This window comes from Hyla sarda, chromosome 9, assembly GCF_029499605.1.
Source record: "Hyla sarda isolate aHylSar1 chromosome 9, aHylSar1.hap1, whole genome shotgun sequence".
In the NCBI taxonomy this organism is placed as follows: domain Eukaryota; kingdom Metazoa; phylum Chordata; class Amphibia; order Anura; family Hylidae; genus Hyla; species Hyla sarda.
The window spans coordinates 92464509-92485017 of record NC_079197.1 but is presented as its reverse complement, the minus strand read 5'-3'; the positions used below and the strand labels follow the sequence as shown (position 1 = coordinate 92485017).

The window sequence follows — 20509 nt, the reverse complement described above, 5'->3', positions numbered from 1 at the left end:
GCTGTCGGATGACTACCCTTATAATGAGTGTGATCCTTGTGCAGAGAGGAATAGGAGATCTCCAGTTGTGGAGAGAGTGAAAAGATGTTTAAGTTGTCTGCAGACACTTACTGATGATGACCCCGCTGATTTATGCAGATCTTGTGCTCCTCCAGATACCGCTTCTAGTCTAGCAGAAGAGGCTAAGACTTTCTTCTCCTGGTTCCGGAATAAGTTTTCGGATGATAAGCCGTCCGCACAAAAATTGAAGAAGGGTACAAAGAAGCGCAAGGCCGTTTCTTCATCTTCTGAATCATCTGAGCCAGTGCAGCCAGTTAAAAAACGAAAAAGAGTAATGATTCAGTCCGACTCCTCGGATTCAGTGTCTTTATCTTCTCCCTCCTCATCCTCAGCGGATTCTTCTGATAAAAAGAAAAAGAAGCGCCACAGAAAGAAGTCTTCTTCTTCTTCTTCCTCAGACTCTTCTTCTTCTGAGTCATCTTCAGATTCTGAGGTCATCACTGAGGATTTTTATCTTTTCAAAAAAGATACAGCGGACGGATTAATAAAGAAGGTCAAACGCTGCGTTGAATCTGTGAATCATGAGCGCACTAAACAGGACAAAGGTAGTTTATTCTACTTTCCAAAAAAGAAGTCCAGAAGTCTCCCTGGTCATCATGTCCTGAAGAGCATCATGGAAAAAGAATGGGGTAGACCAGACAAGCGTTTGGATCTCGGGTCCAGATTCAAATCAATGTACCGCTTAGACCCATCAGTATCTGCTTCTTGGGATCAACCCGCTACTGTGGATCAAGCTGTGGCGAAGCTGTCGAAAAAATCATTCTTTCCAGCAGATGAATCTACCTTGCTCCGAGATGGCATGGATAGGAAGGCGGACACCTTCCTCAAGAGGTCACACTTAAATCTGGCTCTACTGGCCAAAGCTGCTCTGTCATCTGTTCCTGTATCTAGGGCCTTGAGACTCTGGCTCGGACAGCTTTCTCAAGACATCAAATCGGGAGTTTCAAGAAAGAAGTTGACTCGTCATCTTGCTTCCATGAAGTCAGCAGCCGACTATGTATGTGATTTTTCGGTTGATGTCTTGAAGGTAGCAGCAAAAAATATGGCGGTAGGCAACTCCACACGTAGAGCCATCTGGCTGAAGCCCTGGACTGGAGACGCTTCTTCAAAGGGTAATTTTTGTTCCCTTCCATTTGAACCTGGAAAATTGATTGGAAAAAAGCTGTATAAGGTCCTCAAACAAAATAAGAAGGATAAAGAGCTTTCCCTTCCACAATCCTTTCGGAAACCCTTCAGAAGTGGGCGTAGCCAGAGGTTCAGAGGTGGTGGCCGTAGACGTCAATTTCAAGAAAGAGACAAAAAATTCCAGTCGAGATACCAGGATAAGGGGAAGAAAAAGCAATCGGGTCCCTCAAATCCTAAGGCCGAGTTCTGACGCCAGCTGTATAGATCCGGTGGGAGCAAGATTATTAAAATTCTTTCCACAATGGCAGAAAGTCACATCGGATCCATGGGTCCTCCGCATAATCCAAAGAGGATATTCACTGGAGTTTCTTCATCAGCCAAGGGACAGATTCCTCGTCAATCAAGATCAGGATTGCAGGGTTCTGGCTCTACTGTCGGAATTTATCCTCAAGGGAGCTCTGGAACCTGTACCTCAAGAGGAAAAGTTTCAGGGAGTATACTCCCACGTGTTTCCCGTCCCCAAACCCGATCGCAAATGGCGTCTCATTATAGATCTTCGGTATCTGAACAAACACCTTGTAAAAACAAGATTCAAGATGGACAATATAAAATCTCTTTACAGTATTGTAAGGCCCGAAGAGGTAATGGTTTGCCTGGACTTGAAAGATGCGTACCTTCATGTGCCCATCCAAGAGGCCGACAGAAGATATTTAAGAATTGCGGTCCAGGGGAAGAAGCAGGTGCTCCACTATCAGTTCAGGGCGCTGCCCTTTGGCCTATCCCCCGCACCGAGGATTTTTACAAAGTTGGTGATTGTCCTGGTGGCTGCGCTCCGTCTACAAGAAATAAGGATCATCCCTTATCTAGACGACTGGCTAATCATAGCCAGCAGCCCAGCAGTCTTGAGAAGCCACTTACGGATTTGTCTACAGCTGTTGCAAGAAGTAGGTTTCTTGGTGAACTTCGAGAAGTCCAAACTGACTCCTTCCTCCCGTATGCAATTTCTAGGTCTGATTGTGGATCTTCAGGAAATGAAGATTTTTTTGCCCAGGACCAAGGTCCTGTCCATAGGAATCAAGATCCGGAAATTGTGTCATACGCCAAGGATAGCCATCAGGGAAGCCATGAGTGTGCTGGGGATGCTAACGGCCACCATAGAGGCAGTGCCTTGGGCAAAGGCCCATTTCAGAGAATTCCAGCACGAGATCCTGACCGCCTGGAACAAGAATCTGTCATCTCTAAATCACTTCATTTCCATACCCCTGAAGATTCGGAAAAATCTCCTGTGGTGGACCATCCGCTCAAATCTAGAGCAGGGGAAGAGTTTTCTCAGTGTTTGGCATGTGACCATTACCACCGATGCGTCTGCCTCAGGATGGGGTGCCCATCTGAAGGAGAACTGGGTCCAGGGTTCCTGGTCATCAACAATGATGTCGAAGTCTTCCAACTTTCGAGAGCTGATGGCGATTCACCTGGCCCTGCAGCACTTCGAACCCTTGCTCTTCAAGAAATCTGTTCTGGTGCAAACCGACAACGCCACCGCGGCCTACTACTTAAACAAACAGGGAGGCACCCGGTGCCTATCATTACAGAATTTGTGTGCGCGAATCATGGCATGGGCAGAACCGATTCTTCTAGATCTCAGAGCCATCCACATCAGAGGGGTGTTGAATGTTCAAGCGGATTTCCTGAGTCGCGAAATTTTGCTTCCCACGGAATGGTCTCTCAATGTGAAGTATTTCAAGCCACTAATACGGAGATGGGGTTGCCCGGAGATAGACCTAATGGCAACCAGGGAGAACCGGAAACTGGAGAAGTTTGGATCCCTGAATGTGCAAGATCATCCAGAAGTCCTAGACGCCTTCTCAGTTCCGTGGAACAGGAAGTTTGTATATCTCTTCCCTCCACTACCTATTCTTCCAAGAGTACTGAGCAAAATATTGAGAGAACAACCCACGGTCATACTGATAACACCATTCTGGCCGCGGAGGCCTTGGTTTCCAATCATTCTTCAGCTGGCGAAGGGGAACTTCTACAAGTTTCCAGAGGCACCGGATCTGTTGATCCAGAAGGGATTCCTCCATCCTCAACCGGGCAGATTGCATTTAGCAGCCTGGTATCTGAGAGGGAAAAATTGATTAACATGGGGTTCTCCAATGAAGTGGTGAATACACTTTTGTCTTCAAGAAGACCATCTACTAACTTTGTCTATTCCAGGATATGGAAGAAATTCGTGAGCTGGTTAGCTCTCTCGGGTCTTCAGTTCTCGGTAAAGGCAGTACTTCAGTTTCTTCAAGAAGGCTATGACAAGGGGCTGAAGGCCAATACACTTAGAGTACACATGACTGCTATCAATGCTATGTCAGAGGGAATACTTGCTAACCATCCTCTAATCACGAGATTTTTCAGGGCCTTGAAGAGATTGAGACCGTGTGTGCGTCCGCCTGTGGCCTCTTGGGACTTGACTCTTGTACTTAATACTCTGACTTCCTCACCGTTTGAGCCCATTGATGAGATTGAGCTTAAATGGCTATCCATGAAGCTCCTCTTCCTTATCGCTATTACTTCAGCAAAAAGAGTTGGAGAGCTTCAAGCTCTATCTTCCAGAGAGCCATTTCTCAAGGTTCTGCCGGAAGGAGTGAAACTGAGAACGGTTCCTTCATTTCTGCCGAAAGTTTCCTCTACCACAAATATCAACAAGGAAACGTTCCTTCCTGTATTTTATCCGGATCCTGTGTCGGAAGAACAAGAGAGATTCCATCGCTTGGATGTCAAGCGTTCTCTAATCTGCTACCTCAGTAGAGTTCAGCAGATACGGAAGGAAGAAAACCTCTTTATTCTGCCAGCAGGGGCCAGAGTGGGCCAGAAAGCCTCCAAGGATACTCTAGCCAGATGGATACGGATGACCATCGTTGAAGCCTATCAAAAGGAAGGAAAGGAGCCGCCTTATCCTTTAAAGGCTCACTCTACTCGGGCTACTTCCACATCTTGGGCGGAGAGAGAACAGGTCTCATTGGTGGAAATATGCAACGCCGCTTCTTGGTCCTCTTCGTCTACATTCGCCAGGCATTACAGACTGGATTTTCAGACCTTGAACCCAGCCTTCAGTACCGGAGTGTTGTCGGCTGTATCCAGGAATTAATCCCCCCCTTTGTGTTCTATGTTAGATCCCTTCTGTGCTGCTGTAGGGACGATGAGGAAAGTGGGTATTTTACTTACCGTAATTCTACTTTCCTCGAGTCCCGAAGGCAGCACAATACCCACCCAATAAATTTATGTTTTTTGCATTGAATCGGTCTATTTTATTACACAGGGTGATCTGGTAGTTGGGTACCTTTATAGGGCCGCTGGCCCAACCCAGCAATTAACTAAATAATTTATTAGTATTATTCTAGGTGACGGTCCTGAGATGAGCTTGGGAAACTAAGGTAATCCCTTCTGTGCTGCCTTCGGGACTCGAGGAAAGTAGAATTACGGTAAGTAAAATACCCACTATCTATCTCATATATATCTGTCTCATATCTAACTGTCTCATATCTATCTATCTCATATCTATCTCATATCTATCTATCTATCTATCTCATATCTATCTATCTATCTATCTATCTCATATCTATCTATCTATCTATCTCATATCTATCTCTCTATCTAGAATTGAAAATACATTTTTTGCAGCACATGTAGAAAAGGGGGGTGCACGCTGGATAACCCGGTCCCAGGTCCAAAGTAGTTATGCAAAGAAGCAGCGGCACATCCATTCTTTTCACTTGGAAATTGGTGTGCCGCTGTTTCTTTGCATATCTCTCTATCTATCTATCTATCTATCTATCTCTCATATGTATCTATCTATCTCATATCTATCTATCTATCATCTATCTATCTATCATCTATCTATCTATCTCATATCTCAGTGTTTCCTGACCATGGTGCCTCCAGCTGTTGCAAAACTATACCTTCCAGCATGCCTTTGGCTGTCCAGACATGCTGGGAGTTGTAGTTTTGCAACACTTTATCTATCTAATCTCATATCTATCTATCTCATATCTATCTATCTATCTCATTACTATCTATCTATCTCATATCTATCTGTCTATCTATCTCATATCTATCACATATCTATCTGTCTCATATCTATCTATCTCATATCTATCTATCTCCTATCTATTTATCTACATCATATCTATCTATCTCATATCTATCTCATATCTATCTCATATCTATCTGTCTCATATCTATCTGTCTCATATCTATCCATCTCATATCTATCTATCTCCTATCTATTTATCTACATCATATCTATCTCTCTCATATCTATCTCTCTCATGTCTATCTATCTATCTATCTCATATCTATCTATCTATCTCATATCTATCTGTCTGTCTCATATCTATCTCTCTATCTCATGTCTATATATCTCATATCTATCTATCTATCTCATATCTATCTATATATCTATCTCTCTATCTCATATCTATCTATCTATCTATCTATCTCATATCTATCTCATATCTATCTATCTCATATCTATCTCATATCTATCTGTCTCATATCTATCCATCTCATATCTATCTATCTCCTATCTATTTATCTACATCATATCTATCTCTCTCATATCTATCTATCTATCTCATATCTATCTATCTATCTCATATCTATCTGTCTCATATCTATCTATCTATCTATCTATCTCATATCTATCTATCTATCTCATATCTATCTGTCTCATATCTATCTATCTCATATCTATCTATCTATCTATCTCATGTCTATATATCTCATATCTATCTATCTCATATCTAACTGTCTCATATCTATCTATCTCATATCTATCTCATATCTATCTCTCTATCTCATATCTATCTATCTATCTCATATCTATCTATCTATCTCATATCTATCTATCTATCATCTATCTATCTCATATCTATCTTATTTCTATCTTATATCTCAGTGTTTCCTGACCATGGTGCCTCCAGCTGTTGCAAAACTATACCTCCCAGCATGCCTTTGGCTGTCCATACATGCTGGGAGTTGTAGTTTTGCAACACTTTATCTATCTATCTCATATCTATCTATCTCATATCTATCTATCTATCTCATATCTATCTGTCTATCTATCTATCTATCTCTCTATCTCATATCTATCTCATATCTATCTGTCTCTCTATCTCATATCTATCTATCTCCTATCTATTTATCTACATCATATCTATCTCATATCTATCTATCTATCTCATATCTATCTCATATCTATCTATCTCATATCTATCTATCTATCTCCTATCTATTTATCTACATCATATCTATCTATCTCATATCTATCTATCTATCTATCTATCTATCTATCTCATATCTATCTGTCTCATATCTATCTATCTCATATCTATCTATCTCATATCTATCTCATATATGTCTGTCTCATATCTAACTGTCTCATATCTATCTATCTCATATCTATCTCATATCTATCTCATATCTATCTATCTATCTCATATCTATCTCATATCTATCACATATCTATCTATCTCATATCTATCTATCACATATCTATCTATCTCATATCTATCTCTATCTATCTATCTCTCATATGTATCTATCTATCTCATATCTATCTATCTATCTATCTATCTATCATCTATCTATCTATCTATCTCATATCTATCTATCTATCTATCTCATATCTATCTTATATCTCTGTTTCCTGACCATGGTGCCTCCAGCTGTTGCAAAACTATACCTCCCAGCATGCCTTTGGCTGTCCAGACATGCTGGGAGTTGTAGTTTTGCAACACTTTATCTATCTAATCTCATATTTAGCTATCCCATATCTATCTATCTATCTATCTCCTATCTGTCTATCTATCTCCTATCTATCTCATATCTATCTATCTGCTGTCTATCTCATATCTATCTATCTATCTGCTGTCTATCTCATATCTATCTATCTACCTATCTCATATCTATCTATCTCCCTATCTAATATCTATCTCATATCTATCTATCTCATATCTGTCTGTCTCATATCTGTCTATCTATCTATCTATCTATCTCATATCTATCTATCTATCTGTCTGTCTAACTCATTTCTTTCTCATATCTATCTATCTATCTGTCTATCTCATATCTATCTATCTATCTCATTTCTATCTCATATCTATCTATCTATCTCTCATATCTATCTTATTTCTATCTTATATCTCAGTGTTTCCTGACCATGGTGCCTCCAGCTCTTGCAAAACTATAACTCCCAGCATGCGTTTGGCTGTCCAGGCATGCTGAAAGTTATAGTTTATCAACAGCTGGAGGCACCCAGGTTAGGAAACACTGATCTATTTATGTATCTAATATCTATATTATATCTCAGTGTTTCCAATATACCAGTGTACCCAATATACCAGTGTACCCAGTGTATCCAATATACCAGTGTACCCAGTGATCCAGTGTACCCAATATACCAGTGTACCCAATATACTAGTGTACCCAGTGATCCAGTGTACCCAATATACCAGTGTACCCAGTGATCCAGTGTACCCAATATACCAGTGTACCCTATATACCAGTGTACCCAGTGATCCAGTATACCGGTGCACCCAATATACCAGTGTACCCAGTTATCCAGTGTACCCAATATACCAGTGTACCCAATATACCAGTGTACCCAGTGATCCAGTATACCCAATATACCAGTGTACCCAGTGATCCAGTATACCCAATATACCAGTGTACCCAGTGATACAGTGTACCCAGTATAACAGTGTACCCAATATACCAGTGTACCCAATATACCAGTGTACCCAGTGATACAGTGTACCCAGTATACCAGTGTACCCAATATACCAGTGTACCCAGTGATCCAGTGTACCCAATATACCAGTGATCCAGTGTACCCAATATACCAGTGTACCCAGTGATCCCAATATACCAGTGTATCCAGTGATACAGTGTACCCAATATACCAGTGTACCCAGTGATACAGTGTACCCAATATACCAGTGTATCCAGTGATACAGTGTACCCAATATACCAGTGTACCCAGTGATACAGTGTACCCAATATACCAGTGTACCCAGTGATCCAGTGTACCCAATATACCAGTGTACCCTGTGATCCAGTGTACCCAATATACCAGTGTACCCATTGATCTAGTTTACCCAATATACCAGTGTACCCAGTGATCCAGTGTACTCAATATACCAGTGTACCCAGTGATAGTGTACCCAATATACCAGTGTACCCAGTGATAGTGTACCCAATATACCAGTGCACCCAGTGATACAGTGTACCCAGTGTACCTAATATACCAGTGTACCCAGTGATCCAGTGTACCCAGTATACCCTATATACCAGTGTACCGAGTGATACAGTGTACTCTCCCCAGGGCATCGCCTGCTCCTCTGCCCCACATAGTGGATAGTCCTGATGGGTAGGGGCATATACTGTCACTGGGATCCGGGTATATACTGTCACTGGGGTCCGGGTATAAACTGTCACTGGGATCCGGGCATATACCGTCACTGGGGTCCATGTATATACCGTCACTGGGGTCCGGGCATATACCGTCACTGGGATCCGGGTATATACTGTCACTGGGATCCGGGTATATACTGTCACTGGGGTCCGGGCATATACCGTCACTGGGATCCGGGTATATACTGTCACTGGGATCCGGGTATATACTGTCACTGGGGTCCGGGTATATACCATCACTGGTATTGTGTGATGGTATATATTTCCTCCTTGTATACTGGTATTATTGTGTGATGTATATATTTCCTCCTTGTATACTGGTATTATTGTGTGGTGGTATATATTTCCTCCTTGTATACTGGTATTATTGTGTGATGTATATATTTCCTCCTTGTATACTGGTATTATTGTGTGGTGGTATATATTTCCTCCTTGTATACTGGTATTCTTGGTCATGTAAAATTATCTCAGCTATGTTAACTTGTTATATATTTTCTTTTCTTTTGTGTATAGGTTGGGGCATTAGGAGGCATTTGGGTTAGATAGGGGCATGGAAGAGGTGTGGCCATGGGTGGAGCCTCACAGGGGGCCCTTGCTTTATTTGGTCCGAGGACCCTGAGTGTTGTCAGTCCGCCCCTGCCTGGGTGGTCACATGGGCTGGGTAACCTACTGACCAGCGGGACTCACGTCACAGTATCATAGGACTCTCCTCCCCCCTGTCAGAAAGAGGATGGTATGTGCTGCTTTCCTGCCTGGCCCACGCCCGTCAAAAAATGTTACTGTGTAACAGCGGCTGAGGTCCCACCGGCGGTCATTGTTCTCTGCCTCTGAAGTCCCCCAAAAAGGTACCACCACCAGTCATAAACTGACTTGATATTTAGGTACATAGAAAAGCTAGGTGACAATTTCTCACCTAGCTTTTCCATGCCTAGCTTTTCTATGCCTGCTTATAAAAGCTCAGTTATTATAGGCAGACATGCCATTCTAGAAAACTAGGTGAGAAATTGTCACCTAGCTTTTCTGTGTACCTGAATGGCATGTCTGCTTATCGTAGCTCAGCTATTATAGACAGATTTGACTAAAGTTTATAGGTAAATCTATAATAACTGAGCTATTATAAGCAGATATGCCATTCAGAAGCATGAAAAAGCTAGGCAAGAAATTTTCACCCAGCTTTTCTGTGCTCCTTAGTGCCATTTCTGCTTATATTAGTTAAGCTAATATAGACAGATTTGCCTATCATTTATAGTAAGTTATCCTTATAGGCTATAAGCAGCAATGGCATTCAGGAGCACGGAAAAGGTATGTGATAAGTTCTCACCTAGCTTTTTTATGCTCCTGAATGGCATATCTGCTTATAATAGCAAAGCTATTATAGACAGATTGGCCTAGAAGTTATAGACAAGTGTGCTTGACCCCTTCCTGCGAAAAAAGTAATAATAAAATTTAATTAACCCTTTCCCTAATAAAAGTTGAATCACCTCCCTTTTCTAATTTTTCAAATAAAAAAATGTTATCCAAAAAAAAAAAAAGTGGTATCGCAGCTTATAATGTTGAGTAATCTGCATGGTCAATAGCCCAATTTGGGTATCATTCTAATCGTATGGACCTACAGAATAAAGCTAATGGGACAGACTTATCAAAACCTGTGTAGAGTAGTGGTGCAGTTGCCCATAGCAACCAATCAGATTGCTTCTTTCATTTTTTAAAAAGCCTCTGAAAAATGAAAAGCGATCTGATTAGTTGCTATGGGCAACTGCACCACTACTCTACACAGGTTTTGATCAATCTCCCCCAATGTGGGACTGTTTGCAAAAAGTGCTCTGTGTAGAAAGCCCCCAAAAATTTAATTTTTTTTTCAAGTTTGTCCCACAAATATTTGTTTGTTTGTCATTGCAAAGTATAATTGGTGACGCAAAAAAACAAGCCCTTATATGAGTCTGTAGGTAGAAAAATAAGAGTTATGTCTAGAGATGAGCGAATCAGAGCTGACGAACCCGAATTCATTACGATTTTCAGAAAATATACGATTCGCAACGAATGCGAATATCGCCGCTATTCTATTGCACAAATCGCTTCATTGAACTCCATTTACTGCGGTGCAGGGCCCAGGGCATCTAAAATGGCAGATCCACATGTCAGTATATGGGGCAAGGAATTCTGGGAAGGCAGGAAGAGAAGTAGGCGGGATGACCCTGAATCACATGCAGGATGTAGCCTATCAGCAGCCAGTCACCCCTGTGATGTCACAGCCCTATATAATCGGCAGCCATCTTGCGGCCACTCACTTCATTATATTACACTGCAGAAGGTTCATAGGACGCAGAGCCTGTGTGTGTTACAGCAGAGAAAAGCGCAGTCCAGCAGCGTTTAACATCCTCCTAGTAACATCAGATAAAAGAAGCGATCTGATTGGTTGTTGTGGGCAACTCAGCAACTTTTGGACACTAATATATTCATCTATCCTGGTAATTTAATGTGCATAAAATGTGACGGATGCGCTTTATTTGTGTTAAACAAAATTGCTTTGTGTTGCTTTCTCATTTTATATATTTCGATAAAAAGGCCCATCAAAATCTTCAGCACCAGGCCCATGAGCCTCTTAATCCGGCCCTGGCCCTAGGTCCCGGTTGCCCTTAGCAATGAAGCGCAATTAGCTCCTGAGCATATATGTCCTGTGCCCTTAAGAGGTTAATAGTTATGGCTATCCAGCACACAATAAGTGGTTCATAGAAAATCTATAACCTTCATTAAAGTCTTCAAGAGAGTACCTGTCCCCAAATAAACTTTTCTAAACTAACTCAGGCTATGTTGCCTAACACTCCTCCTGCTGTTAAAAAAAAGTCTGAGTTTAAAAAAAGGATCTTACCATTTTTCTTGCTCACATAGTGCAATCTCCCAGCAGGAGAAAGTGGGCGTTCCCCAGCAGACATGACATCACTGAAGCCTGCTGGAGGACCACATCTTCCCCCTCACATCTTTTCAGTGCTGTGATGAATAGAAGACATCAGGCTCTGTGCAGCTTACAGTGAGGCTTTATTTAGCTTTCCGTCTGTGCAGCTGTCAATCAAGCTCAGTGCAGCCAGAAGCCCTTCCTGAGCTTAGTCTCCGGCCAGGCCAGGAGGAGATCAAACTCACTGTATTAATTGCAGCAGGGACTAGCACAGCGCCACCTAGTGGCCAATTTTAATTTACATTACATTATTACATTTTAAACATTTATGTTAAAGGGGTATTCCAGGTCAAAACTTTTTTTTATATTAACTGGCTCCGGAAAGTTAAACAGATTTGTAAATTACCGCTATTAAAAAATCTTAATCCTTCCAATAGTTATTAGCTTCTGTAGTTGAGTTGTTGTTTTCTGTCTATCTGCTCTCTGATGAATCAGATCCCGGGCAGTTCCTATGGGGATATTCTCCCATCATGCACAGCTCCCGGGACGTGACATCATCATTGAGCAGTTAGAAAGAAAACTTCAGAAGCTAATAACTATTGGAAGGATTAAGATTTTTTAATAGAAGTAATTTACAAATCTGTTTAACTTTCCGGAGCCAGTTCATATATATATAAAAAAAAAAGGTTTTGCCTGGAATACCCCTTTAATTTTACAAGCAAGTGAATGAAAAAGTGTCTGTTAATTACACAATGAACACTATATTAAAAGTTTTATTTGGTGACAGGTGCTCTTTAAAAATAACTAAAATCATTAGATTGTATCCAACCAAGTCTGCTGTAGATTTGTTTACTAAAATCTTAAGGCTGTCTTTTGAACAAAACCTAATTTTAATCATTCTAGTCACATGAATTGATGTAGTTTTAGTTGATTATAAAAACAGTTAAAATTTGCTGACACAATTAACACTGCTATACAAAAGATTTCTGAAATTTTAGTCTGCTTTCAGCAAATATTATGGATTTAAGAAAAATTCTCAATGCGCCAGTGTTAAGCTCTGGTGATACATACATGTAAACATACAGCAATATTACCAGCATGTAGTTATCTTGACAAATTGTATGTTATTTTTAAAGCGTACCCGTCAGATCCAACAAAATTTTGTTTTTTAAATACCGTATTTATCGGGGTATAACACCCACCGGCCTATAACACGCACCCCCATTTTACCAAGGATATTTGGGTAAAAAAAGTTTTTTTACCCAAATATCCATGGTAAAATGAGGGTGCGTGTGTGCGCGTGTATACCCCGATACACCCCCAGGAAAGGCAGGGGGAGAGAGGCAGTCACTGCCCGCTTCTCTCCCCCTGCCTTTCCTGGGGTCTAGAGCCCTGCTGCCGGCCCTTCTCTCCCCCTGGTTATCGGCACCGCTGCCCGTTCTGTCCCCCTGACTATCGGTGCCGGCGCCGATAGCCAGGGGGAGAGAAGCGGCGCCGACAGCCAGGGGGAGAGAAGGAGCAGCGGCACCCATTGCCGGCGCCGCTGCCCCGTTGCCTCCCCCCATCCCCGGTGGCATAATTACCTGGGTCGGGTCCGCGCTGCTCCAGGCCTCCGGCGTGCGTTCCCTGCGTCGTTGCTATGCACGGCACGGCGCACTGAAGTCATGCGCCGCGCTGTGCAGCGAATAGCAACGACGCCGGGGACCCACGCCGGAGGCCTGCAGCAGCGCGGACCCGACCCAGGTAATTATGCCACCGGGGATGGGGGGAGGCAACGGGGCAGCGGCGCCGGCAATGGGTGCCGCTGCTCCTTCTCTCCCCCTGGCTGTCGGCGCCGCTTCTCTCCCCCTGGCTGTCGGCGCCGCTTCTCTCCCCCTGGCTATCGGCGCCGCCACCGATAGTCAGGGGGACAGAACGGGCAGCGGTGCCGATAGCCAGGGGGTGAGAAGGGCCGGCAGCAGGGCTCTAGACCCCAGGGAAGGCAGGGGGAGAGAATCGGGCAGCGACGGCCTCTCTCCCCCTGCCTTTCCTGGGGCGGTATCGGCGTATAACACGCACATAGACTTTAGGCTAAAAAATTTTGCCTAAAAAGTGCGTGTTATATGCTGATAAATACGGTATATCACTCAGTACCTAATCCTGATTATGTACATCTAATTGTGTCTAGCACCTTTATTTTTTTTTTACACTTTTAATTTAATTCACTAGTCTGAATTCCATTCAAAGAGAGGGGGCATGGTCTCACTGCAGGTCTCCTCCCTCAGTATGCTGTATGTGTCCAAGCAGGCGGGGGGGGAGGGGGCAGTTTGACTGGCTTTTTCAGTACGAAATATTGAAAATTTTCTAATGAAAGCAATTGCAAAACCTATTGGTTTTGCATGCTTTACAACATATATCAAAAGTTTTTGTATCTGACAGTGCCCATTTAAGTTCTGTCTTTATGAATTTGTGCTTTGTACAAGACTAAATAAGAAGTTATGCACCACCTTTTTCAGCTCCATTCTTTTTATTGTGTAGAATGTAGCTGTGTTTATTTAGCCTACAATTGCGCAAGAAATTTCAAATTCCAAACAAATAATCCATTCCTTTCATACTAGAGAATGCAGTATAAATGAACCTGAGCACACAGAAGTAATCAAATTTGGGAGAGATGTGAGAGGAAGGCATGATTGAGGGAAGGTAAAAAATAATGCTTTTTTTTTCTGAAAAAGTTAATGTTACCCTAAAGAAAACCCCATCCATTGAATATCAATGAGTTTTGTTTGCAATGATAATTGGTTTTCAGCAGAGAGAAACTAAAAACAAACAGATCTATTGTTACCACTCTACAAAAATAAGTGAAATGGCGACTGACTTAAGAAAACCAATGGTGTTTACCACCATAAAATCAAACAAAAGTCTATGGGGACAACTAACAAATTATAAATTACAGTGTCAGGAGTTAGGTCACAACCAATCATTAATTCTGCTCCTGGTTAATTGCACTGCAAACAATGCATTCAAAGTCTGTACAACCCCAGGTGGCAAGAGCCAATTCCTTGGAGTACCCCTAAAGACAACAGCTAACATGAATCTAATTAGTGGGTGACTGCTCAGTGGCAGGAAAACGGAAATACCCATGTGGCAATAAGATATTTTACTAAAATAAATACAGAAGGACATTCTTAACGTAAATCAAATATTTTTACCTGTAACACAAAATTAAATGGAATTAAAAGTGATACTGTAGGTTTATTTTATTCAAAAAGTTACTGTCTCAAGACATAAATACAAATCAGAAAACGGTACAGAGGACAATAGAATGTGGAGGACAACAGGTTAGGTAAATATATAAAACATTTTAGCTGGTTGAAAACAAAGCTGTAGGAACTGCTTTCACAAAGATATACTCTGCTTAAAGTAAGAAAGAAATCAACTTAATTTTAAAATGGTATATACACAGTCTTTTCAGCAGTTCTAATAAATGCAGTGGTGTGAAGTTAGGGTAGGCAGTCATTTCAGACATTGAGTATTTATGTAACATGATTTAGACATAACAGGTTCTGTATTACAACTATGATGTTCAAAAAATTATATTTTATAATTCTCTAGATAATTTATGGTTTTTGGCTACCACAGCCTAAACGTGATTGTTACATTTTAACAGCATTTTTTTTTTCTTTTTCTTTTTGTACACAAGAGAAGTTTGTGTATTGCAAGCATAAGGCATGGAATGACTTTAAAACCTCAGGAAATGAAAGACAACTGACAAAAATATACACATGAAATATAAGTTAAAATTATTTTAATGTCTAGCTGCCTAAGCCTGGCAAAATGAGTTGATGTCCGATGGTGAAAATTGACTATTAGTTGTGAACTAAGGATGATGTGTGGAACAAAGCTTTTATAGAATAAAGCTAAGTTTTTACAAGTTTTCTAGGTTCTTAAACTAAGTTAAAAATAGAAGAAATGTACTGTAACCTGCTGGAAGTATACGTAACCTGAAGACTGCTTGCAAAGACAAATAGATAAAACAATATAAAATACAAATTTAAAAATCATTTTAAAGCGATCATTCACGCTTTAACTATTTTAAACATTGTTAAAACTTTCAATATATTTCTGAAACCTCATTTTAACTTGGAATTTAAAAGTAAGAAAAAAACTAAACAAACTGCGCAATTATAAAATCAGCACCAATTTATATATATATATCATTTTATTTAAAATTTAGAACCCTATTCCCACACTCTAATAAGCTGTATAATTTCTGTTTAAAGTTTTTTTTTCTGCAAACATACTACAATAAGCTTCTTTTTATTTGGAGACAAAATACAGTGGCACTACTGGAAGGATTTTCACGACGTTACATGTTTCTTAAAGGACAAGCAAACTTTTAGGTTGGTTAATAAGTAAGCATTGTTATGTTTTGATACCTTCGGGAAGTTAACCATCAGAAGTAATATCTGAAAAAATGCTTTCAGTAAGGCTCCTTTCCATTAAAACAGTATAAAAAAAATAAAAAAAACTGGGCTTCCGCATTTAACACAAAAATGTTAAAATTAGGAACTGTTCTCACTGAATACCCATAAAAATTGGCATGACGTTCAAAACATTGAGGAAAGTTATTCATAACCAAACCCAATCACAGAGGTAAACTAATCATTTCCTCACAGTGCTAACAAAGCCAACAATATTCACTGGCGGCTGTCTTTTTTTTTATTAAAAGAGACATAATAAAATAAAAGGGCATCATAATTGGACAACCTAAATATATATAAATAAAAGGTTTATTTTCCAAAAATAATACATTGTAGCTTATTTGCAAACTGTTTACTTGTCCTTTATAGTTCTTTTTTTTTTTCTCCAGGCATTCAAAACTGCCCCTCAATGCACTTAATCTTGGTAAGCATATCAAATTCTCCTTAGAGAAAATTCTGTACAGAATTTCATTTTATCTACCACAAATCTGTCATTAAAAACTTTTGCTTCCATTTAAAAAAACTTCACCACAGAGTTGATAGATGAACTGGTATTAAAACATTGATACCCCAAGAACCTAGAGAGAAGAAAACAAAAACAAATGGAAGTTAGGAGTATGTAAAAATGTAGATAGAAATGGAAAACTAAAAAACAAAAAAACAAAACTTTACGTTGGAGTGTAGCAAAATAGTACAAAAGCATACAAAAAAAAAAAAAACAATGAAATGTTATGGGAAAAGATCTATACCTGTGAAGATGTGTTTTGCTGCCATTAGCTGTTTATTGTAGTGAATGACAATATTTTCAGTGATAAGTCTAGTCACTTCACAGGTGCGTCATTCTACATGAAGTGATTTAACAAACTTTTCTTGTGTTCTTTTTTGTGTATTTTTTGGCAAAGTAGCTTAATGTATTTACAGAAACTGTATTAACAGTTTATGATAAGTAACATTTTAAATAAAGCCCATAAATAAAAAATAGTTTAGATACATATATTCTCATGGTTCAATGACGAGAGAACTCGCAACATCTGCTTTAAGAGAATCAATGTATTTAGTATATCACTTTGCTGAATCATTGAGAAATGTCTACAGATAGCATGTGTGTGGTGATGGAGAGTTATGAGCCCTTATATCCAGCAATCAAAAGGGCTCTCAGTTCTTGACCGCTTAAGTACTTAAAGTGTCCCTGTCATTTAAAAAATTAATTGCCGGGTGTATTCACTGCCAAGACCCCCACCAATTAGGAGAAGAGGAGGGGATAAGTGCGCGGTAGCGTGCTTTACGCTTTGGCTCTCAGTCCTAGAGACTTTGAATGGAGCAACGATACAAATATAGCATAGAGCCAGAGCATGCTTATTCCTTCTTGTTCTCCTGATTGTTGGGGGACTCAGCACTGAGTCGGACAGAAAAACTTTTGACTTTTTTTTTTTTCCAATGAGAGGGACACTAACTAAAGATGAACATGGGGCTCCTGTCAGGCTTATTTTCTGTTTAGAGCTGCAGACACCCTTAGATAGCTGTTAAGGTATAAAAGCAAACCGTACCCTTTCCAGGAGTGCAGGTGGTTGTCAAACTTATAAAATCACCTTTTTATTTCTCAGCCAGATGTCAAGAAGGGAAGACAGAGCTGTTCAAGTGTCTACAGCTTAGCACACCTCCTTATTTGCCCTCACCTATGGCGTTAGAGCAGCTCAGCCCTGCCTCCTTGACACCAGGCTGAAAAATAAAAAGTTCATTTTATAAAACCCTATCCAGAAAAGGTACAGTTTGTTAGTGCTGGCCAGAAGAAGAGTGTAGCTGTGCGTTTCTCTTCCTGGCATACTCCGATATCAGTTTCGCTGCAGGACAGAATGTACATACACTAATAATGGAGACCTGCTTCTGCAGTGAGATAGAAAAAGCAGCAAGCAAGGGAGTGAGGAGCATAGAGTGCTTCTCTGGGCTGGGCTTCTCTGAGCTGTACCCAACAACTGGTAGTGATTTAAACACCCTGATCAACACTTTTGACATTTCTCTAGGACATTCTAGAAGTTAGTGACAGTGGTCATTTACCAAGGTACATTAAAAAAAACTTTTCCATGAGTAATTAAAAAAGAAAAAAAGAAAAATGCAAGGCAGCATGAATACACTATATTGTGCTTAGTGGAGGTGAATGCTAAGGGCTTTTTGATTTCAATTGGATTCTGCTGCTTAGTTCAGAAGTTAGAAGTTCCATAGCAGAACTGCAGATGAGGATTTTGATTCATCTAGAAAGATAAACATTTTCATTCTTATGGCGAAATCCATGTGGAAAAAGTCATTCTTAATGGGACTTTGAATTTCGGTGGTTATTTACTATTTAAATAATCGACAATTCCAGGCCATTTTTAACTATGCAGATCCACTTAGAAAGTTCCATGAGGAATTTCCTTGCTAAATTTCCTAAGGCAGGCATAGGCAACCTTTGGCACTGCAGATGTTTTGGACTACATCTCCCACAATACTCTTACAGCCAAAATACTATGCCTGCTATGAGAGATGTACTCCATGCCTGCTCTAAGGGATTCTCGTCCTTCTTTAAGTCCCGGTTTCATGCACCAACCATCTGACAAACATTGAATAAGCATAATACTGCATCAGTTTTGTCCAGTTTTCCTGTCTGGTTTTTGTCAATAATTTGGCCATAAGAAGTTGTGCAGTTTACAAGCAGAGGAATATTCATGTGAAAGTCATATACAAACAAACAAATCCTTTAAAAAAAAAATAAAAAAAATTGCACTAGAGAATAAAGTTTCCTGGTTAGCAATTACAGATACAAAATATATGGACATTAAATTCCTGTACATGATTAGCTACATATTCCACAAAAAATTACCAATTTAATGAAGCACCTTTAATACATTTACAAAGCATGTTTATTTCATTATTTTTAGAATGGCAGGGATTATGTATTTTAAGCTTACAGATTCATCCATGATTGAAGCAGGATCAAAGAAATCAGGTTTGAGCTCTGTTCTTTCTCGTCTGTTTTTAGATGGTGGCTAAAGAAAAGAAAATAAGAAGAATATTCATTTTAAATAACAAACCAAAATTATAAGAATAATGCTGTTTCAAATCCCCAAAACCACTCCTTAAAAAAAATAAACAACTTAGAGCTTATATGACTCATTAAGTATATAGTAAAATTGCTGCATTTCTTTTATTTGTTTAACATAAAACAACTCATTGATGACATTACAGTAAGCATCGCAGCTATATATAACCTTGTTTTTCACAGTGGGTCTCAATAATGAGACCGGGTGCAGTGCGATCTAAACCTTTTACATGTCTTGAAGACAAGTCAAAGGTTTTATTAAAATGACCATAACCATGAAGAGAATTATATTTTTTCTTTTTATTAGCACTTTAAAGCCATACTTCTGAATGCCAGCACATTGGCCCATATTTATCAAACTGTGTGTGAGAAGAAGTGGAGTGATTTTCCCACAACAACCAATCACAGCTCAGCTTTCACTTTACCGAAGCTTGTTAGCTGATTTGTGATTGGTCGCTGTGGAAAAATCACTCCACTTGTTCTCTCACACAGTTTGATAAATCTGGGCCATCGTGCCTGCAGAGGGATCATATCTTGCACCTAGTCTACTCAGGCGCAAAAATGTTTGAGTGATGCAAGGTCAGTGCCCCAGCTATCATCTTAAAGTAACAGTATGTATCTACTTAGTATCCTTGACTTATTACAACCGTAAAAAATGAAATAAAAAAAAATAAAAAACACCTAGGTTCAATATTTAACCCAGCAGAAATATATATTGATGCTTCTCTCTAAGGTTTTACTATTAGTTATGCTCCTTTAGTGGTTGTTTTTAACCCTTTCACGACTGTTTTTGCACTTTAGTTTTTTCCTCCTTATCTTTTAAAAATTATGACCCTTTTAATTTTGCACCTACTGACCCATATGATGGCGTTCTTAGCGCCACCAATTGAACTTTGTAATGAGATTAGTCATTTTACCAAAAAAATCTACGGAGAAACAAAATTATATTTTATATATATTATATATATATATATATATATATATATATATATATACACACATGTGTGTGTGTGTGTGTGTGTATATATATATATATATATATATATATATATGTATATATATGTATATATATATATATATATATATTTGTGGGACAAATTGAAAAAACAAAAAAAAATACCCTTTTTGTAAATTTGGGGGCTTCATTTTCTAAGTAGTGCATTTTCGGTAAAAATGACACCTATCTTTATTCTGTAGGTCCATACGATTAAAATGATACCCTACTTCTATGGGTTAGAATTTGCTTTACTTCTGGAAAAAATCATAACTGCATGCACAAAAATTAATAAATTTAAAAAGGTCCTCTTCTGACCCCTATAACTTTTCATTTTTCCGCATACGGGGATGTATGAGGGATAATTTTTTGCTCCGTGTTCTGAAGTGTTTATCGGTACAATTTTTGTTTTGATGGGACTTTGAGGTAACCTT

General features: G+C 39.6%; 1 protein-coding gene across 2 annotated transcripts in view; it reads right to left on the bottom strand.

Moving 5' to 3' along the window:
* Positions 1 to 14766: 14766 nt before the first annotated feature.
* The window catches only part of STAG2 (STAG2 cohesin complex component), a 181899-nt gene continuing 176156 nt past the window's right edge, over positions 14767 to 20509 (bottom strand). For both annotated transcript variants that reach the window (XM_056541470.1, XM_056541469.1), the window contains exons 34-35: positions 18951 to 19028; positions 14767 to 16583 (exon numbers count right to left, since the gene is read on the bottom strand). In XM_056541470.1, coding sequence (XP_056397445.1) covers positions 16560 to 16583; positions 18951 to 19028 — 102 coding nt within the window. In that variant the 3' untranslated portion in view covers positions 14767 to 16559. The remainder of the gene's footprint in view (positions 16584 to 18950; positions 19029 to 20509) is intronic.